Source organism: Anser anser (genome assembly GCF_964211835.1).
Source record: "Anser anser genome assembly, chromosome: 3".
Lineage (NCBI taxonomy): Eukaryota > Metazoa > Chordata > Aves > Anseriformes > Anatidae > Anser > Anser anser.
In genome coordinates, this window is record NC_139722.1 from 26,128,247 (window position 1) to 26,155,676 (window position 27,430).

The following is a 27,430-nucleotide window of genomic DNA, read 5'->3' on the forward strand; positions in this document are numbered from 1 at the left end:
CAGGAGCACTATAGTACAGTAAATTACTCATATAAGCAGGAAAACCTGGGACCCATAGGCCAATACTTCTACAACCCTGCTGATGGGTGCTTTCCAGATAGAAGAAATTCTGTTTTATAACTCCATTTGTTTCCTGCCATTTTGCCAACTTTCCACTTATTACATGACTCTATGCTTAATATTAACTTCCAGTACAGAACACTGTAAATTGTTTTCTGACAAATCAAAGCATATGATGGCCACTGGATATCCTTTGTCTTCTTTGGCAGCAACTGCCTCAAAGAATTCCAGCAAAATACTGAAGCATGACCAGCCCTTCCTGAATCCCATTCTCAGTCAAGCTGTGCTTTTTCTAATGTTTCCCTATCTGAACCTTGAAATTAGTTTCTGTAGCTCTCTGTTAAGTCTTCTGCAGTTTCTTAGCATATCTTGATTCACTTGTAAACAGCAGAGGAAAATAAACCTGTGAGGTCTGTTGAAACCTCTCCACTTCTACGCATTTCTCAAAACAAGAATGCAAAAAAAAAAATTAACATTTTTCAAGATCCGAAAATATGTAAGTGTTTAATATGGTAAGTCTTTCCCACTCCATATTGTACTGCATAAATTCTTCAGAGTGCCAGGCTGTGCAGGGGAAAGGAAATGGAGTATTACATGGATTTGAATGGACATGTAGATGTATTTTGATCACTTGCCCGCTCGTATACATTAGCTTTTTTTTAGCTCAAAATTATATTTTGCACCAGATTTGAAATCTGTTTATAAATTACAATTTCAAAAATAACTTTTAAATCTGGACTTCATAAAAATAATTTGTACTTGTCTGATATTCTTCCTCTGTGTATGTTTTTTAGCATTTCACACACATGCACACACACAAAAAAAAAAAAAAAGAGAGAGAGAGAGAGATGAGCCTTATTTCTGTTTCATAAATGAAAATCTGAGGAAAAGTGATGTGCACAGTGACATGTCAAGTCAGGAAAAGACAAGCCAAGATTTTATGTTTCCTGCCTCCTGTACCTCATTTATTCCATATAATACCTCCCTGCTGGCTTAAAAAAATTGTCTTTAGTATAATGTTGAAATGTTAACTAAACTATTAAAAATAAGTTTAGATGTAAATCATTTCAGTGCTAGGCAATGGGCACCCTAGCACACAGCAGAAAATAATACAGTCCTAGTTGTATTTAATGTATTATTCAAGTAAGAACTTTGGCAACATACAAGTTCATCTCCTCAATTACTATTTATTGCCCCCCAAAAGAGTATACTTTGGCTTATTTAGCAACAGGCAAATATGGCTAGACTACCTTCCTCACCCATTAAGCTCATATTCACTGTTCCATGACAAATTCCTAGCTCAAGTCTAGCATGATGGCAATACGCAAGGCTTCACACATTTTCATGGTTGCTTATGTCTTCTCGGCCCTATAACAAAAGTGCCAATTTATTCTACTACACTATAGCTCTGAACGACTGTGCTTTGCAAGGAATTAAAATTACAGTATTTCTTACCAAAAAAAAAAAAAAGAATGATTGTCTTTTTTTTTCTTTCTGTATATGATTTTGAATGTCCAATACTAATGAATTAGATAAGAGTTGAGTGATGTAGGTGTATAAACAAACTTCTAGTCCTACCACAACTGTAGCCTATGGTCACTAGGAAGAAGCACAACTACCAGTGATGAACATACAGAGTAGGAGTCAATGGTAGATAAAGGTGGGAGACCAGAGAGATTTTATATCTTTATTCAAAGCTTGTGCACACTTCTCTGTTTTACAAGGAGCAAGTGAAGGAAGTGAAGTGGTTAAACCTACATTTTGAGCACATAAAAAGCAGTCCAAAATTTTGATCATCCAAAATGGTGACCATTTATATCAGCACATAAATAAATGTGCATACCTGAATTAATGACACTTTGAGCTAACGCTCCTTTCTTTGTTCTCTTCTAACGTCTTTGTTTTGCTACTCAGCATGCTGTGGATTTTTGATTGCTGTTTCATACTTAGAAAAGCAGAGAAATGAGTTTTTTAGCTTTATTGTTGAGGTTTTACTTACACCATGTCCTCATTACTCTCTGCTAATACAGGATTTTGCAACAGAGTTCAGCTAGTTTTTAAATCATCATTAATTTTGTGACCCTGTCCAAGCAGTCATACAAAAGATCACAATCCAGCTATGTTTTTTCATTATAATTATTTAAAAAAGGGGGAATTCAATGTAAATCCAGGAAAAACAGCTCGTTTTAACTTTCTGTCTTTTTGGAAATGAAATACAAGCAAGAAATGAGTACATAAAGCTCGTGAAAACTAAACTATAGGAAAATATGCTTTTAAGTTCTTACAAAACAAAGTTTTGTAAAATTGTACTTCAAAAAATTATCCTGTTGCTTCTTTCAAAATCAAGAATACTATATGTATGTTTTTTTGTATAAATCAGCAAAAATGTAACAAGTTACCAACAGAAACCCAAGAACAATTGAATATTTATATGTGATTAGTATACAAACATAGCTGCCTTCTTCCCGCTCAGCCTCCTACCATTGCTATCCATACTTTCATGCCATTCTACTGTTATTTCTTTTTATCACTTCTCTATTTTATTCAGCTACTGTAATTTGTATGGCTTCTAGCTGTACATACAAGTCACTTACTGGGCTACACTAGCATGAGTACTGGATGCTTTAGTAACCTTTACTATCTAGTAAACTTATTAAGTTAGAAAAAGCAAAGGTGTAGGAATTGTCTTCAGGATACAAATGCAAAGTGAATTTTCTAGAACAGAAATATTATTACAGATGCTGTACTTAGTTGGAAATTCATCATTATGAATATAGTCTTTAGGTCAAATAATCCCAGAAATGCTGGTCCAAAACTTAAGAGAATTGTGGCTAAAGTTGGTCTGGCAACTAACTGGCAACTAAAGGCAATGTTAAAATGTTAAAGCTCATGATACCCCTCAGACACAGATATCAATGCCTCTGACTGTTTTTTGGTCCAGCTTTTTTTTTTTTTTTAAACACAGAAGAGTTCCCAATGCAGAACTGCTAGGGCTTTGTGTACAACCAGACACAATGAAATGTATGATTTAAATGAATGTCAATAGCTTGCCTCTCTGAGAGACAAAGCCTCCAGCCAAGCTCCAAGATCAAAGCACATGAGACCCGCTAACTTGCACAGCCGCTGTATCTCCCAGTTCAACACTATCACCTGCTACTCAGAGCCATCCTTAAATCAGAAAATACTAGTTGCTGGTCCCTCCTCTAAATATTCAACTATCTCAGGTAGCAGCCAAGGACAGGCTGCTCCATGAAGGCAGGCAAGCCAAGAGCCAAGAGTCACAGCTAGGTCAATGGCAGCAGCAACCTCACCAAAAAGGAGACAGGAAGTTGAGTCAGTGAGTTTAGGTCAAGATCAGGTATGGAGACAGTAACCAGGATCAGTCACAGTCCAGTGATCACCCAACAAGATCCTAGTGATGAGCCAGGTCCAAGGTCAAGCCAGAAAGTCAAGCCAGTGAGCAAGGATGAGGGTGAGAATCAGGGTACAATCGTGGGTGTAGCACAGCTGCAACACTGCTGCAGGGTAGTTCAGGCGGCGGCCAAGCACAGGAGCCTCAGGTTTAAAGCCACCCCTAAGTGAAGGAGGGGAACCCCTGTAGAAGCATCTCAGCAGCAGTTCCTTAGCAGGAGATCTTAGCAGTGAGCTCGTGTGTTGGCCTCTAACAAACAGCTAAAAGGGTGGTCAGTGAGATGTTACTACAGGGAAACCAAACAGCCACAAACAGCACATCCTGTATTTGAAGAAAGAGACAAGTCGGGTACTCACATCTTGGAGATGGTTTTGGGTGGAAATTTCATCTCACCTAAGGCTTCAAGTGTAAGCGTTAAAGAACCATGGAAGAGGGGAATTTAAACCATAATCCCTTTTTCAGTTGCTTAACATAGGCTCTCCCATTTCAGGCTGCTGGCTGTTGGGAACTCTGTTCCCATAACATAACAATCCTTGTGAATTAATATACCATGACCTTCTGCTACGTGCAGATCCCTTTCCTGGTTCTGGCACTTAAAACTTAGACATATCAACGCCAACTGTATTTGTGTGAATCTAGTCCTTATTCCGTATGTAAACTTGAGCCACAAAAATATGCAAGTTGGTTAGTCTGTCCAGCATGTACAGAAGAGGCTAGAATCTACTAAGCAAAGTTATGAAGGGAAGAGTTCAGCAGCCAGCCATTTCAATTTCTTAATAATAATAATAATAATAATAATAATAATAATAATAATAATAATAATAAAATTCAAGGACCTTAAAGATATTAATGAACAATATTTTTTTTTTCATCTCTGTACAGGGATATATTTCAATGTCTATAATGAAAAACACCCTATTCTCAAACATGAATTTTTCAGCCCTGAAGGTTTAATTATAGGCTTGTTAAATTCTGTTTCTGATACTAAAGTGTGCATTTCTTTTCAGATCTTGTAGTGCCTAGTACGGTGGAAACGATTACACACAGTAATAAAAATCCTTGCTCCTCTTAAGTCATTGGAACTCGTCTTCTGTAAGTTAAGATTTGATCCCAGTAGTGTATGGATCAGTTCATATCAATGAATTAAGACAGTAATTCAAATTTTATAAAATTCTGTGAGATTACCAGGCAATTGTTTCATTCACTCACTGAGGTATCACTGCAGGGCAGAACACCTCCTTACCTCGTACCATATTCTCTTCTCATGTTCAGGCATGTGCTATGAAAACAGACAAAGCTATTTCTGGCAACTACACAAGCTATGCAAAAAAAAAAAAAAAAAAAAAGAGTTTTGTATCACTTCCATTAAAAATCTTCCCCTTTCTTACCCTTTCTTTAAATGCTACAGGGGTCAATTGTCAAGGTAACTCAAATCTCCTGAGATAAATGGTCTACCTTATTGAGGCCTCTCCAGCACAGAAGTTTTCTGACCCATCTTTTTACTCTTCCTTGGAGGTCTGTAACAATTTCCTAGAGATGTTTTACTCCCTCTTTTAGCTACATTTTGTATTTGTCACATTGGCTAACCCACATATGCAATTTTACTCAAAATACCACACAACCTCTAATTAGATCACCACATCACTTCCCATCCTGTCTAATCCTCTTCCCATTGTCTCTTCAGTAAATTTTATACTCTGATATTTTAATACGAAGCCAGTTAACCAGGAGCCAGTCATGTTTCTACTTAAACTGTTTAATGTTTTGTAATGAAACATGACTTCATGTTCTTCACATTTTTACATAGATTCTCTTCATAAAAGAAAGTGAATCTCTCTCTCTCTTTTTTTTTTTTTTAGGTAATGTTTTTGGCCTATATGATTCGCTTCAGCAACTTAAAAAATTACTTATCCTTTAAAAGTTGGCTAATCTCTCTCCCATCTTTCACTACCTATCCTTTTGCTAAAACAACACACATAAAACTGAATACTAAAATTACAAGGCTACTTCCCTGCTAATTTCTTATACAGATACGGCCTGTCAGTTCTAGATGACTTTGGATCAGCCCCAAACAAAAGAAAATATTCTGGGTAGTATAATCCTGCATGGAACAATGTGATCTGTATAAAAAATTACTTACTGAATCACCAGCACCTCTTTCCACTCCTAGGAGATCTCCCGTCGAAGCAATGCCTGAATTAGTGTAGAGTGATTTGTGGCTTTCCAGCTGTCATTCATTAATTCTTAGGAAATACAATATACAATACAACAGTACTCAGTCTGAGTTTGTAGTTTGCAGTGTCTTAGGAATAGTGTAATTTGCCTGACAAATATTCTTGAAAATGGTTTTCAAGCAATAATTGCAGCCCATTATTTCGATAACCCCTCAATCACGTTTCACTCCTGATGAAATATTGTGTCGGTCATACAAACCCATAAAGCAGGCAGGGTAAGGAATTCATCTATGGAGAATCTGGTTCACAAAACAAATTACTGAGTTGAAGACAAGGGTTTTCGCTCCAGTACTTTAAACTACCCATTCATGTTTCTTTGGCAGAAAGGAAAACACAGACAAGCCTGGCAACAGGGACTATAAAGTGACCTGGGTATTCTCATCTGGCTTTGGCATTTATAATCCAGCTGACCAGCAAAAGTTGCCCTGTTTTAGAAACAACATGACATAGCTATAATTCTCTGCTAGCTGCCCAGTTTCTTTGAACAAAGCAACAAAGCCACTACTTAGAACCAGTGCATGACCACCAAGACAGGATGGGATGTTGTGATGTCCTGTACCTGTGTGAGGATCCAAGAGACTAGGGACTTACCTTCAGACCAAGCCAAGGAGCTGCTTGCACAAAGCCAGTCAGAGAGACTGTGTAATGCCTGCTTCATCAAGGAATTTTGGCAAGATCTATGACAAGTTCAGGTCAGCCAAAAACACAGCACCTTCAGACATGCACTGTAGCAGAACCTGAGCACATAAGGAGGTTTTCTGATGGAAGCTTAGGCACTCATGGCTTCTCAGTAATTGGAGAAGACTCCACGAGGGATATGTTTTAAGTTTATTGCTCTCTTGAGTTTACATGTTAATTAGCCTGAACTGCACATTAGGTAACTACGAGCTTTTTTCCCTTTTAACTCTTAACGAGTTGATTTAAGAAGTAAATATAAAGATAGGACCATGAGGTAAACGTGAAATGAGTATTGCAACAAATACCAGGGCTAACAAAGCATAACCATTGTTCAGTGTTTAGTAGGCACCATGACAGCAATTATTTTAAGGAAGGATTTAAAAAACAATGCTTCAAGTATTTTTATGGGGAACTCCTCCCATGCTCAGGGGTTTTCATGCTTTTAGCTATTACATCTGCAACTGAAGCTAACTGTGAAATTAGCGATTGATTTATCCCATGGTACATACATGCACATTTGCAACAGTAAAAGTGAGTAAGGGTCAATAGTGAATAGTATGAGTAAACGTTAGAGCCCTTTTTATCAAGTTTGTGATTCAGTATTTAATCAAATACCTACAGAGATTCCCATACTGAAACATTTCCATGTTCCCTCTTGTTGCTTGTATCACTAACACTGTTAACACATTGCTGTTATTTCTAAACAACATAATACGAGCAGCGCCAGAATAACAAGTCAGAACAAAGGAAAAGTTGACCTAATAAGTGATGGCATAACTTGCAAGGAGCATAAGATGCCATTAAGTATAAAATAGATGCCATTAAATATAAAATAGAACAACACAGGCCTAAGCTTTTTAAACAGTTTTCAGTTCTGTAAGACAATAAAAATAGATCTCCTCAGAAATGCACATACATATGAAAGTATTTTTCATTAAGATGATACCCTTACAAAAACTTCATTAGAATTTGTAGTCTATTTCTGGTATTGTGTCCTATTATAAAAATATATGAACAGAAAGAGAAAAATATCTTTTATAGAAATTAGCTATTTCTGATTATTTAGCCATGGATTTGAAATAAGATTAAATAGGATACAAAGTTGTTTCTCGTCATATTTGGAAGATGTAATTCATAAACATAAAATTCATAAACATAAAAGCATACTATATGTTAATAGTAGTAAAAGTATCTAGACCACTCTGCGTACATGATCGCCAATGATTTAGGTTTATCAATCTGAAATCAAGATGTAATTACACATTATTTTACATTTAGACACATTTGTAAAATAGAAATTTTACTTTAGTGAACAATAAATGGACTGATGTTCCTAGGAAAAGACATCAGAAAAAATATTTTATCTCCCTTGTTCATGCAAAATATGTGGGATATAATCATCATCACTGTTTCTTAGGGTTTTTGTATGGAATTGACAAAAGTAGATAAAGGTAAGTAGATAAAAATTCAGAACTGGCTACTTTCAATTTCATGCAAGGTTGCAGAATATGTTTTGAAATTTTCTTGCAAAAACAATAGCCATAATACCTGTAGACAACTCAAAGTGTGAGCAACACTTGCTGAAAAGTTTAATGAGTGGCTTTTTCCTCTTCTACTGGCTTCTTTAAGGGTGGGATTTATTTTTTTTTCAATTGTGCATTGTATTAAAATAAGACTATTGCTATCATATCTATAAAATAAGAACTTGCATTACCTGTATGGCTGTGAGGATATTGGCTAATGCCTGGCCATATGTGTCATGACAATGAACAGCAAGAGCACTCACAGGAATTTCCTTCATAACAGCTTCCAACATTCTTTTCATACTTCCAGGAGTCCCTACACCAATTGTATCCCCCAGAGAGATTTCATAACAGCCCATACTGTACAGCCGTTTCGATACCTGGTTAAAAACATAAACACGAAGAGGTCAAGATGAAAGAGTGAAAAACAGCGTCCAGAATATACATTAGAAAGGACATGTTTCTCTACAGGTTTCAGTTTTTGTCACACTGAGTTGGATCTACATATCAGAAATCCCCTCTATTCATTCTTGAAAACTGTAACCCAAGAAAAATTTCCCATAGATCCTCTTCTTTTTAAGTTTGTAGGTCTGCTTCTGTACATGGAATAGCCAATGAAGCCAAATCTATCAACTTGCTTTTTGACTCTCCCACAGAATCTAAATAAGCAAGATTTTACATTATGAATTAAGTTTCTGTCAAGCCCTTTCCCAACATTTTCCTCTCTCTGGGGATTTCCCAGCTGTTTGTTTTCCTTCATGTACTTTTCAGCTTACAAACTGTGCAGGGTAAAGACCTGGCCTTTTGTTTGCTTATTACACAGAGCCAAGCGCATGGCTTAGCTAAGACAATAAATAATTAACAAGAAGCCTGATTTAGCTTTGTCTTGGCACTGAAAACATCAATGAAAACTGAAGTTTTAACATGCTGTAGTTAATATTAATTTTGCTTGCTTTTCACAAAGCCAAACACTAAAATACTAAAAAAAGCAAAACTGTAACTCAATTAACATTCTAGTCTTTAAGTCTTAAAATTTTTCTTAATACCAAACATACCCTTATGCTTGCTTACAGAAATAGAGCCCTAAGTGCTTCAAGAATTGTGTCTGCAAGTTCTTTGTGTGCATATGAGATTTGAGGTCTGGTCCTGTCATGTTTGTATGGAGAGATATACACTAGGCAGCACAGAATTATGTTTGCACTGAACACATTGCTTTAGAAATTGAATGTAGAAACTTCCTACTTCAGCTTTGTCAAATTTATTTGGAAAGATTTTCAACTTATTTTCACTTGCTGAGTACGTTTGTCCCCTTTAGCACTCCCCACTGTGCATCAATGATCCCAACAGGCCACTCCATTGGAACAGAATCCCAGTCTGGAAACAACTGTTTAGAAATGAAAAAATACAACTCTTTTCCAAGACGACTTCAGTTGCACTGCACTCTCCTGTTAAATCAATTCCAAGGCTTCATCAGTGGGATTGCTGTGAATATGTCTGAGGAAGCTGACAAAGTGCTGCACTAGCAGTCCCGGAAGTACTGGATTAATATCACTGTTCACTTAATTCAAAGAACAGCTGAAAAAGAGTTTCAAGTGGTCTGAATTGTTCTGCTTAAAGCCTGTAAGTGCTATGACTATTGCAAATGTTGTAAAACTCCTTGTGCTTTACAGTCAGAGCCCCTGGTACATATCAATATAAATTCCATACACACTTAAGAAAAGAACATTCACCAGGTTGCAGAAAGGGATTCCATCTTGCAGCACATTTTTATATCATCAGCACATGGCAGGTGTTTAAACTGGACTACTGTTGTAAGACAAAATAGATCATCTGCAGTTAGAGGTGGATTACCTCTATTTAATACCCAAACTTGAGTTTTTGTTTAAGATCAGGGAGAAAGATGCAGACTTTTTTTTTTCATGTTCTTTTCTATGCTCGGTTCAAACTTTTTATAGGTGAGCATTTTAGTGATGGCAAGGAAGCAATATAAACTGCTAGATATCATACTGGATTCACTTATTTCCAGTGCTCTTTGGTCTTCTAGCTTTCTGAAAATATAGCTCTGAAAGAACAACAGGACACTTTGCTAACAAGCTGAGCATCATCACTGACTTGTCATGATCTAACCTTAAACTGACCCTTAAAAAGAAATATACATTTAATTTCAAGAATAATGTGCATGCTTAAAAACTCAATGGGAGTTTTTCATACTGGATTTTCTACCCTACTATAGTAGGAGGCAGCTCATTAGTCATAGTTTTATAAGTTTTCAGTGTGGATTTTTGGGAGTAGGGTGGGGGAGAAGAGAACACACTATTTTGTCAGTGTAATCAGAATGCGATTATGAGGTTGCAGCGTTGTTGATTGAATAGGTCCATGTTCTGCATTATTGGGCAGTTTTACTTTGCATCAGTTTTGTGCTGCTCCAAGCTGATCACCCAACACTGCAGCCCCTTAAGCATGTGAACAATCCTACTGCTGCAAAGCGTATCTAAAACTATCCTCTTAAATCGAATAGAAAAGGTCATAATGTAGTTACAGATGGTTTTAAGTGAATAACTACATAAAACATGCTGCAGCCCTTGTGATTTAAGAGAAAATTTGCAATAATACAATATTAAAACATGAATGGGTACATTTTCTATAACTTGATAAGCAAGGGGAAAATACTGTATGGTTAATACTTATATGAACTCACTGATCTAGGTTAAAATGATGCTAAGAAAATAAAGAAGCAGGCAGAAAGACAAAACCAAGTATATGCCTGGAAGATAATGGACAACACAACTGGCTTTGAGGATGCTATACTGTGCTTTCAACAACTTTCAAGCCTCATTTTCCTAAGGTAGAAAATAAAAAATCAGAGGAGGATAAACAGTTAAACAGTGACTCCACTTCAAGACAAAGATAAGTGATAAAAAGGGTTATGCAGTTTTATTTTAATTGATGAGAAACATTTTTTTAAATAAAGAACCATATGCATGTACCAGATGGATCCTACAAGTCAGAAGGCATCTGAAGTCTGGACTCACGAGATAACTGTATAAAATAGTTATGTACCTAGTAAGTCTGAAATGCATACAGGTTAATGATCCATCTCTCCCAACTGCTTTTGCTTCAGCTAAAGTTTTTGCTTTAAAAAAAAAAAAAAAAAATTGTTCACTGTTCACTGTCATTGACTGTGGAAAAAACAGTCTAAACCTTTAAACCTTTCAATCATAGCTGCTGATTACAATGCACAGTCACATGCTCCTGTCCCAAGAAAGATGATGACCCAAGAGGCAGCTCCCTGAAAGGGTTGAGCCACATGGCCAGTAATTTTGATAATTCTGATTCTGCAGAGGATGAGTGCAGATGTTCATGTAGAACCCATTAACAGCTAATCAGATACTTTTATACAAACATCAGTGCTTGCTGAATCAGTGCCTGAATGAATAATTTACTGAGGTAGCTTTCATTCTTAAACACATACACAATGGTGTACAGGTAAAAGACATGTACTTGGATGAAGACATAAAATAAAATAGCTGTGTGAGTAAATGTATGCAGGTTTGGAACATTAGAGCACTCCCACTGTCAAACTGAAAAGGAACCTTTTCCTGCACAAGGAGAGTAGTCAGTTTTAAAAAACGAGCAACACATGGAAAGAAGCCTGTTGGGGAACATGATATTGCAGTAAGCAATTTACCAATAGCACAGCTGAATCTGTCATCACTGCTCTAACTAAAGCTGTGTCACTTCTAACTTTCACTTCATATTAAAACCAATTAATTTAGAAATACTGAGTACCTTCCAATTTAGCTATTTTTTCAAAGAGTGTAAGTATATGTGGTCGCTGTGGGAGAAGCATTATCACAAGTTCCATCTGGAACGTGTGCTTAAAGAAGATGCAGGAGAACAAAACCTGAAAGCCACACACAGAGAACACCAATATATCAGGCAAATGTTGACGAGCTGCTAGTGCTACAAGAAAAAAAAAAAAGTGGAGATTCTGCTAGATCACCAAAAATAGGTGATTAACAAAGAAGACAAGTCTTTATTCAGGAGTAAAGTTGGTCTGTTCTGCCTTGTGCTGCTTGAATTCTCTCCCCACTTTCATCTCTAACGTCCATCACACCCTCAGCGCAATCTTTGTCTTCTTGGAAAATATAACACTGGTGATTCACTCTACAGTCTTTTTAATCTGTCATCTCTGCTGTGAAAAAAATAGACTAAGATATCTTTTTCAATCTCCTTTATCCTAAATGGAAAAAAGGGTGTGCAGAGGGAAGGTGTAGCTTATTCTATCACAGAAATATAATGAGTCAAGTTGTAGGAAATCACTTTGGGGACGAGCTTTGGTTCATGTGTTAGTCACACTACCCTTGTATGTCACATTCCAGAAGCACAATGTTTTAGCAGTGGCTCTACTGGCACGGTATGCTCATGCCAGTGTAAAGTGGATTTAATAGCAGTTATCCTTTGCAAGAGGTTGTTGTGCTGGAAATCATTTCATACAACATGGTCCACTGACATATGTGCTTGAATCTATTTCCTTAAGTATTTCCCTTGCATTCTGGTTGAAGGAAATACCACATAATATTTTTCTCATGACTGATAACAATCAAAAGACACTATTTTCCTTAGATTTGACTGCAGATGGTTGAGAAAAACAGTGATGCTGTGCATCCAGCCTTAGCATTAGCTGTGTTTTGTGTTTGCTTCCCTTAAATATTATTCATTAAAGAACTTTTCAGGATTAAGTAGATAACATTACTTATAGACATTTTAAAATGTATATTTGTTTCATTAAAAGACAAGCCAGAAGTTCACTCTTACTTCTGCCACTTTAGCTGGTATGATGTTTCCTTCATATGGGCATCCCAATGCACAAGACACATACCTACAGCAAAAAGAACAACACACAAAGATACTTCTGTTTTATATATGCATATCTGCATCCATCCATGTTACATTCCAAAAAAACTGTTTAAATATAATTTTGAATAGTTAAGCCAGTCAATGCAGAATAAAGATCCCAATGAAAAGTTAAAATTACATCAGATGAAAATAACAGGTTTCCCAAAATTCTTTTTAAATCACAGAACAAAGTTTTATAGCTTTATTTATGCTCAATGTATGTCACAAGTTGTAAAGGGCTGGCAATGCAGCCAAGTTAACTCTGCTGCAGGAAACTTTGATTTTTCTCGGTATTTCCTTTTAAGTTATAAGAGCCAGCTCAAGTTTTGCCTTGCCTGGCCCACACAAGGAATTCAGAGGAAGTACGGTATCATTTTCCTCCTTGCACCAGCTACCTGGATCACAGAGAGCAGCAGAAGGACACGAGAAACTTACAACCACTTCATCATCTCATCAGTAGCTAGAACTGTGGTGAACAGGGTAGCTTTGGCCCTCTGTATTTCTGCTGGCATTTCTGTGCCAGTGCCTCAGGACAATTACAGCTCCGTTGCAAGGTGTGCTTTGGGACACAAAGAATCTGTGAGAACCTGTGTCACTCAGCAGCTATCTACTCCACAAAGCACAAAAACTGGGAGCCGCAACTGCGCCTTCATTGTTCAGTCTTAATGCTGTGTTAATGTACAATTTGGTTTAAATTTCCTTTTTTTAATGACAATTAAAAGCCATGAAATTCCAATTAAGCTTCTAATTGTTTATCTTAAATTGATTAGGAATAGGATTAAACTAACCAGAAACAGCCATTCAAAATCAAAATAAGTGTGGTTGTAGAGGGATTTACAACAGCTTCAAAGGCAGGCAGAGCCCCATTCCCAGTGGGAGGTTGCTCAACTGCTTAATAGGAGAACAAGAGCCTTCATCGATCCCTTGTCATTCCCCTTCCCTCAGCACTGAAGGATATAATGTAAAATTATACACTGTATAATGCAAACTGGATTGAACGGATGCCAGTTTGTATGTAGTCAAGGTCCACAGGGTAAAGAACATATTGTTTCTCTGCAGCTGATGGAGAAACTGATTGATAGAATGTGAAATCAGGATGAGTAACAGGCAAAAACAAACTGTGAAAAAGTGTCAGCATTTTAATGTGTAGAACATATTCCATCCCTTATATGAAGGTATGCTGTTGGCACACTGGAACCAGCAGTAAGAATGAAGCAGACCCTGAACCTAAAAGGAACCTGATTAGCCCTGACAAAGAAATGGAAATTAGTTTTCTTTCCACAAAAGTGGTTGGGTCCATTACATCCTTCTCATAATTTTAGCCCAGATGCCTACTAGGCATGACTTCAATTATCTCTATGTTATTATGAAAGCCAGGTTTTTCAAACTTGGCCATACGCTTCATTAAATATCCCCCAATTTAGATGTCACCATTTAAGGTTTAAAATTCTAAATTTTCTTATCTACATAAAACAGTAGCTACTTTTAACAGCTAGGCACTGCCCTGCTTTTCAGTGACACAACTCTGAAACAATTCAAGATAATTTCCTTATTTTTTTTTATGCATGCACAGAGTTTTTCAAACGCTACCAAGCATGAAAAATTTCAGAGCCAAAGGATTGGTTTTTACGTAATACCATGGTGCCTGAGTTAGTGAACACAGATTTGTAATGAAATTATTTTGTAACATCAGCCACAGTACTCATTATGAAGTGAGCAAGACCAGTACTAAATACAAAGTAAATGCAAAACATACAGTATGTATGCACGTGCCCTTTAATTACTTTTATCTTACATGTTCCTAACAGCTATATATATTAAATCAAGAAGAACTGCATTTGGTAATGATAGTGTGGCATGTGTGACATCTGGAATGGGGTAGGGCAAACAGAAGTAAAAACAGGCCAAAAGGTATCTATAGAGCAAGGAAATACTCCCTGTAGTTCACACCAGCTAGCAGAAACTCGCCTGAGCTCACATAATTCAGCTGGGCCTACTGAGGTATGAAAGTATGTGGTGATCTGAGGAATCTGCCTTCTACAACATACAAATCTGTTTGAGATTATGAACTCTCTGCATGCTTCTACCATTGTGCCTCACCTGACGTTTTAAACAAGAAAAATATGATAGATATAATCTAACTGGGCACCTGATACTACACTGGAGAAAACAGGGATTACTAAAAGAATTAGACAGGTAAAGGACTTCCTACCAGAGGGAACAAAGTCCCGTGGAGAATGAAAGAATTGTTTTTAGCAGAACTTGCCAAGGATGAGTTGGGCAGAATTTTGTCTAATATTTTCATTTAATGAACTGTCATAAAAAGCGTGATGATAACAGTAAATTTCTTGGTACTGTCATTACAAAAAAAGCACTGGGAGCCGTTGAAGGAAGGACAGGATCAACAGAAATGGGACTCAATTGATAGCGGTGTCAAAGGAAGTGAAATGCCTGAGATGAGGCTGTAAAACAGTGAAATGCACTCCAAAAATATAACAGGATAAGCACGTTTAGTAGAGAACATAAAATATGAATTCCATTTGACAAGTTCTTGTTATGTTCTTATTGGAAATAGCAGATACAATTTGAGTCATTCGTAGAAAAAGTAATACAAGCTGGAACAGATGCCAGTAAGGGCCGGTACAGCTAGCAGCAGTACAGAGAACCTATGATATGAAAAGAGAAAATATGCATGCCGAGGTGAAAGAGGGAATACAATCATTTATCTGCTCTAAGCATTTGCCAAGACATCCAGACTTAAGGCAGCTCTGGGTGGGATGCTTTGTAATTGCATTTGTGTGGTTCCAAATTAATAAGCTCAAGCAAGAGAAGGTTTTGATGGAAAGTTATCTGCTATCTACAGATACATTTGGCAGCTACATTTTCTTTGTGGTGCATGAAATAACCCATAAGGCATTAAAGAGAATCCAGCCAAAGCAGAGCCCCAAGACCTCCACCCACACCCCTCCAAAATAGGCAACAACTTTGAAGAACATGGTGAAGAACCGTTTGGAAAGAAGAAAATGAACAAGACAGCCACAGAAAGTAACAAAGGACACAAGTTTAAAGAAGAGCCTGGTCAACTGCAGCAAACACTACTGACAAGTCAAGAAGAATGAGGATAGACTACTGTTTCTGAGATCTTGTCATCAGGGAGTTTGGTGAGAGCTGTTCCAGTTGCAAGCAAGGAACAGAAGCCAAAGTGTAGGAGTTATAGGAGGGAATCACAGAAGAGGGTCTCCAGACGGTAATTATAAACAGCGCCTTCAATGAGCTTAGGAATGAAGCAGAGATAGGCGATGAGATATGATATGAAGAACCAAGTGGGGTCAAAGGTGCAATTTTTAAGAGGCAAATGCTTGCTTATATTGCAATGGAAAAGAGCCAGAGGACAGCAAGAGGTTAAGAAAGAGAGTAAGGGAGGAGAGAAATAAGAGGAAGAACACAACATGGGGTCACAGGGGCAAGTAGAAGGGGTACAGATGGGAAGTAGACAAGAAACTCCTGCTGTTCTGACAGTGGAGAAGGAGAAAGCATTATGGGAGGTGAGGAAGAATAGTGACAGAAGGAAGGGCATACTGTATCTATTTTTCCTTAGGAGAAAAGGCAAGAACTTGTGTGAAGAAAAGCAGAGGGGAAAAAAAGGGAAGAATTTGAGCAATGAGTTACAGAGGCAACTGGGATTTAATTTGGGGATTCAATTAAGTTGGAGAATACAGCTGTTTTCTAAAAAGATGGGAGGACTGAAAGAAAAAAGAAATTTGTAATGAAAAAGACTGTCTTGGTCTCAGAATATTCACCAGAGACACTCCTCAGTATGAGAGCAGAAGCAAATATATGGGAGTTCACAAACCAGACTTTGCAATGGAAGTGTTTAATTCTAAGTATGCACTTAAATCTTTGCTGAATCAAGGCCAGGCATTTTAGTAGCTTAACTATGTCTTTAGCATGCTATCAAGAAATAGCCCAAGCAACCAGAGTAGAAAGAAGGGCTTGCAATATGTGGAGGTATCTATAAAGCTGCTTTAGGAACACATAGGTTGATGCTGTTTCTCTCACTCAGGTTGTGTGAAATCAGAATTACTCTCTTCAGTAAAAAAAGTGATAAAAAGATCTCTGCTTCCTTCATCTGGCAGTGGTTACCTACTCTCTTGCCTGTTTTCCAGATTTCTCTGCAGGTGAGTATCATTTGGTCTTAATGATTCTATGACTCTATGATCTTCTCCTAAATTTTCTATGAATATAACAACAATTAAAAAAATAAAACCCAACAACTTTAGTGTGTAATATTCTGGATAAAAATGCTGAACAGCCTCTGGGGATGGGGAGGGATAAGGAAGAGGAAGAGAGTTTTCAATTTCTTCCAATAAGCCAAAACCAAATTGCAGCGCTCCACAAATGGAACGTAAGACAACATCAGGTCCCCAAGATCAAGGTCACTAGGAATGGTGATAATCACCACACCAGCCCAATGACTGTGAAGTGCAGGATATGAAACCACAAACAGGGTAAATGAGCAAACTTTTCATAACCAAAGTGTTAAAAGGAAAATGAATCCAAGCAGAAACTGAACTCCATGTTGTAATCAGCCCTTTGTCAGCTTGTTTCAGCAAGAGTTCCAGAGCCAGATCCACAGCTGCTACCACAGCTGGAAGCACGGAGCCTCCTGAGAAGCCAGTTGCAGACTCAGATGCTGCTGTTTCCTGTTTATTATTATAGTGTAAGTTCGCATATAATTTACCATGTTCACTGCAGATGTATTTATTTTTATTGGATGTTCGTGCTAAAATGTATATGCCTATCATTTGGTGAAATCATAATATGAAGGTTGATCTGTCTCTTTGCAACGGAAGCCATTTGTTAGAAACAGGCAATCTTTACCGTAAGGAGAGGGGAATACAAAGAAGAGAGGAGGAAAAGGAGATTCTTCCAGAAACACAATCTTCAAGCCAAGCCCAAAATATGTAAATAAGGCCAGGAATTCTTTCTGCACTTGATTGAAAAAAAATAAAAATATAAAAAAATAGCTCTCAATTTAAGTGCTCTTCAAAGTGAAAGCCTATAGTATTCATTAGTAATTTTAGGATGCCTAGAAAACACCACTAAATTCTGACAGTGACTTCTCTAAAAACAGAACAAAACTGTTACTATAATGAAGGGGTCACTTAACCACTTCAGGTTTGATACCTATATCCGTGTAGGAATTAGTAACATACTAGCAAACATATTGTTACCTCATAATTTCATATTAATATTTCAAGTTTGATTTTCCACTAACACTTGCAAGAAAGAGGGACAATTTTTAATTCCCGCAGGTATCCTTTTTTTTAAGATAAATATATATATATTAAAGAAAAAGCTCTTCTGGTCCAACAGTAGTATTTTCTACCTTACAGGCACAGAAAAAATGAGTAAAAATTGGTAAAAAGCTGTTCCTAAGCAAAATCTCTCCTCTTATATAGTGCAATCATCCAGTATGATAGAGCTATTATAATGGCTCCTACATCCTTTTCTTAACCTGTGCCCACTACAGCAAAATGCACAAAATCCCACCATTCTAGCAATCTCTGGATTCTCAAACTTCTCCAGGGGACTGTGACCAGCTGGCTTAATATCGTGCAACCCTGTACTTGTTTACCATTCACACATTAAAATGTGCTGCTTCCAAGGAAGTCTATTAAATGCTCGTCTACATTTTGTTGTTCCCACAGTCTCAAGTATAGGCTCACTTATAGTGACATGAAAGTGTTAAGCTGGTTTTACTAACTTTCTAAAGCAGCGATAATGATACAAATCACCCTGTTATTAATATAATTGTGACTACGCTGCAGAACATAATGTAGTCTAACAAGGGTGGTTTAAAGCACTGCAAAAAAAACCACATGTAGTCCAGCCCTAAGTATTCTAGAATGCCAGAAAATATGAGGTTGAAGTTTCTGCCTGTATTTATAAAATATACACAGCTTTAAACTGCATTGATTTGTGCAAAACTGCATTGTTAGAGTTTATCTCATGGTACTTCTGAGTATCCAGACAAATGACTTGAATTAAGGTATCTAAGATGAACTGTAAAAAAGGAAAAATGGCATTATTGTACTGAACTAAGATCAAATTGTCTTGATAATCAGAAGTTCCAGATAATTAGAATGTATCTTTATAAACAAAATAAACTTTGTTATTTCCAAAATTACTTATTATAAAGTATATTAAAAGAAAACTGATGCGTTCTTTCACATGTATTTTTTTCAAAATAAATGCAAATATAAAAAGCAGAATGAAGATAACTAAAATTGAATCTTTCTTCTATAACTTCTACTATTTTGTCTTACCTTGTGTATTAGCATAGATGTAAAATGATAGTTATTTCCTATAATCAACAAGTATAGTAGTTTTAACCTGTAACCTTTATTATAATGTAACATAAAAGGTATCTGTTGTACTATTTTGATAGTATTGCAATACAATTGTTTGTATGGTATCTATCTGTCATAGCAAAAAATATCGCTCTATTTCAGGTATATCAGCTGGTATTGAATTCTATACAGACACAGATGTTAGACAAATATCAATACATTCCAATATTCTTTTACGTATTGTGAACTTCAGCATACTGCTCATTCTTAAAAGTTACAGGACTATAAACAAAGGAATTATATACACCAGTTTAGAATTAATGTGTGATTACATGTGTTTTAATTTATGAAGCAGCAGCTTTGTAAGGAAATGTTTCTAGAGTTAAAAGTTATTTTACAGCAAACATTTCCATCTGTTTTTCTAACATTGAACCTCTAAACACTTGCATACACATTCACATTTGCACATGCAAATAGTCCAAATGGCCTCAAAAGGGCTCTTCACATGAAATTTTTTCAGGACTTGGACATAAATACCGCTTTCAATTGCTGGAGAGGTGCTTTTTTGGTATATATAAAAAAATTACAACCTTTCAGCTTCATGTTCCCTGTTCATTTTATTAGGATTAAGACAGTCCTATACAGAACTGAACGTTTCAAAGGGTGACAAATTATTTCACTTTCACAGGACATACAGTAGGTACTGAAGTGCTACTTGTGGAAAACGGGGACAGGAAACTCCCTATTTCCTTACTGCTCTTCTATTGTAGTAACTGTAATATATTTCTATGCCTTTTTCAGTTTTGGAATGTATTAACTTTGGAGAATCTGTTTTAACCAGATTTTACTTCACTTCTTCTCTACATATACATTTACATTAAAATTGCATCTACAGTAAAACACAATCCAAGTGTGATTACTTGCAATTATAATTTGCCACAATTTTTTTACCAATCCTGGATTGGTAAAAAATCCATTTTTAATCACTGAAAAAGATGATACTTTTAACTGTACCTGAATTATGTATTAAAAGATGCAATCCTAAAACCAGCAGTATTTTGTGCCATGTCACATGCAAAATATGCATAGTAGTCATTAGCTGACCACAGTTTATAACACTGATTTGGCAGTGTCTTCACAGAATGTGTCCCAGATGTTATTGTAAAGTTTTTATGCACGTACAAAAAAATAAAAATTAAAACCCCTTTATGATGCTAATAAATAGTCTAACTTCTAAGACCATATGCAAGATTTCAATTCTTCATAAACATTTGAACTAATTTAGTAAACATTTAGAAAACTGTGTGCTGTGCTACAGATTTTAAATGTGACAGCTGACAACATAAATTTTCTGGATGATGATCGAGTCAATGTTAGTGCAGCTGTAGCAACAGTAAGACATGCAAAAGCTTAAAGTTTAGTTTCAACTGTTTGAGTGCATTTTTCATAAGATTCAGGGATTGCCAATGATTTACACTCACTACATAAATTCTAAAATGCCAGTAAAAATAGGAAATAAAATTTGAACCCCTTAAAATTATTTTTGGAAGTATTTTTGAACTGCTCAAATAAGGTGTTAGGGCAAGGCACTAAATTATCCATTTCCTGCAAATAAATAACACTTTAAACAACAATAGTGCTTTAGAAAGGAAACAATCTCTGCATTGAAATTAATATAAATTTATGCATATTAATATTTTTATTACCTAAGTAATTCAAGCAAAATATTTAGCCTACAAAATTTACATTAGAAGCCAAAATGTGTAGTCCTGGGAGCTTTCTTGAGTAAAGGCTGCAGAGTTTGGCCACAGTTCTTTATAAGTAGCTATTCTCTAAAGCAGTGATTTAAAAAAAAAAAAAAAAAAAGTTAATTCTCAATGCACGGAGTGCAAATCTTTTCCCTAATACTCCACAGCTTCATTTAGTGCTACCTTGCACCATAAAGCCTAATAATACATTCATTGTATCTATTGCAATTTACATAGATTACAAGATGCTAATCCTTAGTATATGCACAGGTAGAATGGGGTTTAGCTGCTCTAACTTCTGATATCAAAGATAATCACCTACAGCCCATGCCTTAAACAGGCCAATCTATAGCGTGACTAATATAGCATAGGATCCAAGCTCCTTTGCAGCCAAAAGGATCATCCAGAGAGTGATTCATCTTATCCTAAGGCAGGTACTTAAGAAAGCACACGTGATAAATTATAGCCTAAAGGCTGCCTGTTTCTCTCTGGTAACTAAAAACAAATTTAGGACAACAATCTCAGACTTGTCATGTTGTCATGCCCAGCTTTGCCTCATGTTACAACAATAGCTGTAATCAATATGTAATAATTATAAATAAATGCCACTCAACAAAATGAAACCGGAAACTAATCTTCTCCTTGAAAGTAAGAAACAATCAGTGAAACAATAAGTACCAGTTCTAAATACTGAATGTTGACTGATAAATTAAGTAACATCCCATCCTTATGTTTCTAAAATGCCAGGTTTGACATCATTTAACAGGAACTACCAAATTTCAAATATTGAAAGTCAGTTTCTGCCCCTGCTTGACTTGTGTATGTGACATTTACAATACAGATCTGGGCAGAACAGCATAAAGAACTTGTTACGAAGTCCCAATTGTCTCAACGTTCAGAGAATCTCGCAAAGGATACAAAAAAGTTTCAGGGAAAGTGCCATTTATTTCATCTGTCAGTAAAAGTAATTTTTATAGTAGCAGCTATATGGGATCATAAATCAAGATCATAAATCACAGGCTTCAATAGCTAACTCTTTTCATTGTTTTATCTCCAGGAAAAAGTCACTTTGATTGCAGTGAATATTTCTACCTAAACTGTTTTTTTTTAAGTTCCCCTTCCTCATTATCTTCTACACGTTTTGGTTTTTTTTCAGTAAGAAGGAGAAGCCCTCTGTTTTATATCATCGAATGCAATGTAAATCTCCACAAGTCTTCTAAATGTACTGCAATATTTGGGAACTAATGAACCACCTTCACTCAACTCCTAAGGAATTCCCTGTAGCAGTGCAGGCTTTTGTTGGGTATTAGCACAAGACTTCTAGAACTGAGCTGGAATTGATGGTCTGCTTCCATAATCTTCCTATCATACGCAGCAGAAATACTGTAAACAGATTTATTTACTTCCTGGATTTGGCATTCAGAACTGATGCTTCCTCTTTATGGGTATTTCTTTATTTTTTAACTAATTAGAAGTTTCAAGTCCACCTTCTAGAACTTTGTTCAAGAGATCTGCCATTAGAGTCCTGTACTCTGCATGTTCATGTGCCTGGACTTTTTTTCTGGTTTTCAGAATTCTAGTCTACAAAAGACAGTCTATTGAAGCTTAACAGAAAATACTGAGGTAGATGGACACTAATCAATCCTTTTTATTTCTAAGCAATCATTCAGTTTCAGTGCTTCCTACGGATTTCTGTAACCCACGAGGAGTGTGTCTGAATGAGTATGAACGTGCAGATACAAGACTCAGTGTATCACAATAGCTGGTAACTATTCCCTTGAAAACATTATTTGTCTGGACTGTGATCCCTAACAACATTTCATTTCTCATTAATTACTATTTTGCCTCTTCAAAATCTTCCTGGAAGGGATTTTTTAAATGAGCACTAAAAATCCAAATGGATTGTGTTAACAGGTTCTGGTTTATTTTCTAACTTATTAGCATGCTCAAAACTTTCTTTTCAATATTTTCATATACTGAAAACCATATTCAGATGATGCTTTAGATACTTTGAATTATTACTTCAGGTTTTCTGGCTATGAAAGAAAGCTCCATTTCCTGCAATTTAGATTCTTGTCAGAGTTCTAGCAGATTAGCAACTTCACTATTGAATTAAGTTAGATCCCCTTGGACAAATACTAGTCAGTCTTCTCCTAAAATTATTGATTTGTTGAAATATAACTTTAGTTTAGTATCTTATATCTCAATGTCTCAATCTCTAATTTTCACTAGATAAATTAGTTCCCAAGCTAATATTCTGTGCTGAAGATAGCTGTAATATAAACACACTTCAATGTACTTATCCCTTCTAATTGGATTCTTTACTCAGTTACAGTCCTACAAAGGCAATCATTCTGTCAGTGGCCTCCTGCTTCTCAATGATTCACTCTTCTTAGACTTGTAAGGCTGAGGAAGATAGCTATAGCTGGAATACACTTACATCATTTTCATTCACAGCTTCAAATCTGTTCATTTTATAGCATATCTGATATTTAGCAGTCCACTGCTGAAGCGTTGTGTAACATGTTGCACCTGGCATGACAGACTCAATAAAATTGTCCTGCATATACTATGTGAAGTTTGCTTAGGTTTGCACACTGAAGTGAAATTACAGATCTTTGCACTGGATGCACAAAGCACTTCTAAAACATAATCTGATTATATTTTCTCTGGGTTAAATTATCTTATTTTTGTTCATCTTTGGATTGCTGCTCTTCACTGTTTGCTTCCTTACATGACTATTGATATCCCTCTCACTATATCTTCTAAGTTTGTTTTCTTTCTTTTTATTATTAATTATTTTAATACTACTCTTGTCTTATTCTGTCCTGCTTCTCTGTTTAACCATTTTCTGCCTCTTAATTCATCCCCTTTCTAAGTGTCTTCCCAACCTGGTACTTTCTCATTCTTTTCTGCTGTGTTACCACATATGACTGATCAGGTAGTTAACGATAAATGTATGGGAATGTTGTAGAATCCTGTTGTGGGAACAGCCATTTCCATCACGTGTCAGTGTATCAGAGCCAGAATAGCTTCTGCTGGCATATTACAAATGCCTTAGACACACATTTGCGGAAAAGAAGCAGCAGGGTTCCACTTTCTTAAGCGTGTGCAAACTAGTGCAGAGAAGATTAGTTACCATTTTAAGTTCCAACATCAACTTAGAGTCCACCACAGGGAGCTTCTTCATCAGCTGTAGTTTACATCTTCTGGACCAGTTGCAAAGTCCATTTATTGACACCCATAGCTATCCAAAAATACATACAATGCACAAGCTTTGAGGATTCCCTTGATAACCATCAAGGTTGGCTCTATTGTGCCATTTGTTTGAATTTTGGTAGTGAAATACAGGAACATGAAAGAAAATACTGCTTGACATGCTTAGACATCTGAGGAAACCGGAAGACAGAAATTTTGTGAACAAATGTTCACCAGTGCTAAAGGTTTGTTGCTATACACATGTTGCCTTTCTGAATTGACTGTCTGTCCTCTTACCTATGCTTATCTGGGACCTACAATTCTGGCTGATTAATCCCTGATCTTAATCCTCCTGGAGAACTTAAGTTGCTAGTTATATTCTCAGCTCAGAGTTTACTTTCAGACAAACACAGCAAATAGGTGTAGAGACCTGTTAAACAACAGACTTCTTATAAGAGATGTTGCTCAGGAAGGCAAAACCTGACTCTACCTGAGAGATTAGAAGCTAGGCAGAGTATTTAAACTCTGGTACAAATTCATGTTTCTTAATACACTGAAAGTTATCACCTGTCTATCTAAGTGATTGTCCACCTGAAACACATAACCAGGCTAGGCAAAAAGGATTGAGCACTTACAAGCTGTGTGTCAAAACCCTTTGTCGGATGGATGTGCGTTAAAATCCTTGTGTTGGACAGGATGACCTCCAGAGGTCCCTTTCAACCTCATCCATTCTGTTATTCTCTGATCCTCTGAGGCTGAGGAAGAACTAGAAGTCAGATCTGCCCTTCTCAAGGCAAATACTCAAACTACCACAGTATTGTGCAAGAAGAGAGCAGTAGCATTACCTCTTCACTATTTCTGAAGGAAAGAGAAATACCAGTATTTATTCCCGACAGGTTTCCAAGCACTAAGCCTGTGAGGTATCTACCTCTACCACTTTTCAGCTCCAGGTACTTCCTTAGCCTGAGTTTGTATGTAGTTTGTATGACTAATAATCCTCAATGGACCTCACTGTTGAGTTTCATCTTGAAACTATATGAACGTTACTGTATCCACGAGGACATTCACCAATAATCTTAGATATGCAGATCTGTGTAATACAACAGAAAAAGCAAATGAAAGACTGTCCAAGGGCCAGTACCCCTAAGGAGTATTTTAACTTTAAAATAAAATACTCTAGATAAAGATAAATACTGGAAGATTTCAGAGTTGCATGCACTAGATACTCCATACACTTCAGCTCCTGGAGATTTCAGAATAACCATCATGAAATTTTTTTCTTTAGGAAAAAATTTGTTCCATCATTTTTATACCTTGATCCTACAGTGTATAAGTGATACATTATCAATACTATTATTCTGCATGCAGGATACTTTTTAAGGTTCTGGAAACAATGTTATAAGTTTTAAGCAACACAAAACAAATTTTATTCTGTCACCTGTGATAATATAAAAATTTGCAGAGTAAATGGATATGTAGATACAGTTATTTTTTTCAATTTCCAGAAAAACTAGTTGTCATTAGGATTTGCAAGATATAGAACAAAATTAATAAATATATGTATTTTTTAAAAAAGTATTTTCACAATAAAGACTATTATTTCATTAAATTAAGATGTAAAAATTTGGTAGTATCCTTTTCTACTGGTACAAAAATAATCCCTTTAACAGCGACTCCAATATCTCTGTATTACTTAAGAATCTTTATATTTACCCACGCACTGGAATATTCATATTCCTTGCTGATTTAACAACTTCTTCAAATTTTTCTATGCTTTCTTCAATAGAACAATTAATATTCATTTTGCTAAAAGATTCAGATGCTGCACCAAATACTGAGATTTCTGTAGCTCCTGCTGCAATCTGAAAAACACATTTCAACAAAACAGAAGCATAACGCTGCATTAGAAGTTTAGATTGTTTAATTCTGTAAGACATTCTAGAACTTTAAAGTACGTTATAAGTCTCATCTGTATCTCAAATAATAGTTTAATTACATTATTTTTAATCTACTGCATACAAACCAATTGAATTAAACTTTGAGTTCATTACGCTGTGGCAAATTTCCTTCCTCTTCTTAGCAATTGGATACATGTACATTTCTGAAGTGATAAATGTAGGTATTGAAATGTAGGAAATTATGTGAACACACTCCAAAAATAACAATGATTGATACTTATATTTCATTTTTCACAAAAAGAAAAGATCATATAACATCCCTGAAATATCCATCCTCTAAAAAATTCTGTTCCTAGTGAATGCCAGGAAGTCATTCTCACACTTACAACAGGCTCTGTATCCTGCATGTTTGTACACCAGCAACAGTAATCAACAGGAATTTCCTTGATACGGTCAACTGTGGGATCCAGAGCTCCACTGGTCTTGGTGTCATAGTTGATAGGGACAATACATAGAATGTATATCTGGAGTCCGCTGAGAAAAAGTCTCTAAGCAAATACCAGCCTAGAGAATGTGTCAATGTTTTTGCTTCACCGAAGGGGCAATTAGCCTGAGCTTGTACTCAGTAAATCAAGTAACACGAGGTAAATCAGAATGATGAAAGTCAAGTGATTGGAGAAAACATTTAAACTTAAGAGAATAGCTAATTAATTAATTCTCACTTTCCAGTGAGAATACTACTCTTTTTCTACAAATAAAATAAAATAAAATAAAATAAAATAAAATAAAATAAAATAATAAAATCATTTTTTCTAGCTCATTTTTTCTCACTTTTTTCCCTTTGCCTTCTGCTCCTGAGGGGTAACTTCCAAACTTCAGCAACTGTTACAGGAACAAAAACCCTTTCAAATAGAGGGAAAAAATAACATAGCAGCAAGAAAGAACTCAGGAATCACCTGCAACTATTTCTTTATTGTTTTCTCTTCACTATATCTCTAAGTAGAGCATGTAGAAATATAATTTAATTCATACAAGCTACCGCTGCAGACACAGTTGTGGCACTATAAATCTGACTACCAATGGTTGACTCGCCTATGTATAAGAGATTGCATGTTTTAACAGAGATTGCATGTGCAGTATAGAACCTGAATGACAGACTATACACAAATGTCCATCAAGAAATACATCTTTCAAATATGGCTTGTCCTATATCAAGGCAAGTCACAGAAGCCTTAAAAAAATTTTCAGAAAACACAGAAAAAATGTATTGTTTTATGAAGACTGAAATGTTCCATTTTTGTAACTCCAAACACTTCAAGTCCTATCATTCTTAATATTTTCTAGTATGAACTGAAACAATTAACAATTTTTGAACCCTACTGAAATGAAATGCGAAATTTAAGAAATCTAATACAATCCTATAAACC

The 27,430-nt window shown here is 36.1% G+C and overlaps 1 protein-coding gene and 1 long non-coding RNA gene across 4 annotated transcripts in view; both read right to left on the minus strand.

The window, feature by feature from the left end:
- HMGCLL1 (3-hydroxy-3-methylglutaryl-CoA lyase like 1) overlaps positions 1-27,430 on the minus strand; it is an 81,961-nt gene that overhangs the window by 23,352 nt on the left and 31,179 nt on the right. For 2 of the 3 annotated variants that reach the window (XM_083827711.1, XM_083827709.1), the window contains exons 5-7: positions 25,819-25,967; positions 12,726-12,789; positions 8,099-8,287 (exon numbers count right to left, since the gene is read on the minus strand). In XM_083827711.1, the coding sequence (XP_083683837.1) occupies positions 8,099-8,287; positions 12,726-12,789; positions 25,819-25,967 (402 nt within the window). The remainder of the gene's footprint in view (positions 1-8,098; positions 8,288-12,725; positions 12,790-25,818; positions 25,968-27,430) is intronic. The other variant, XM_083827710.1, reaches the window with a different exon arrangement.
- On the minus strand, positions 1,903-8,083 carry LOC310895975. Its single transcript, XR_014581084.1, has 3 exons — positions 6,298-8,083; positions 5,613-5,715; positions 1,903-4,791 (listed from the first exon to the last, which is right to left on the minus strand). It is a non-coding gene; the product is annotated as an uncharacterized lncRNA (long non-coding RNA).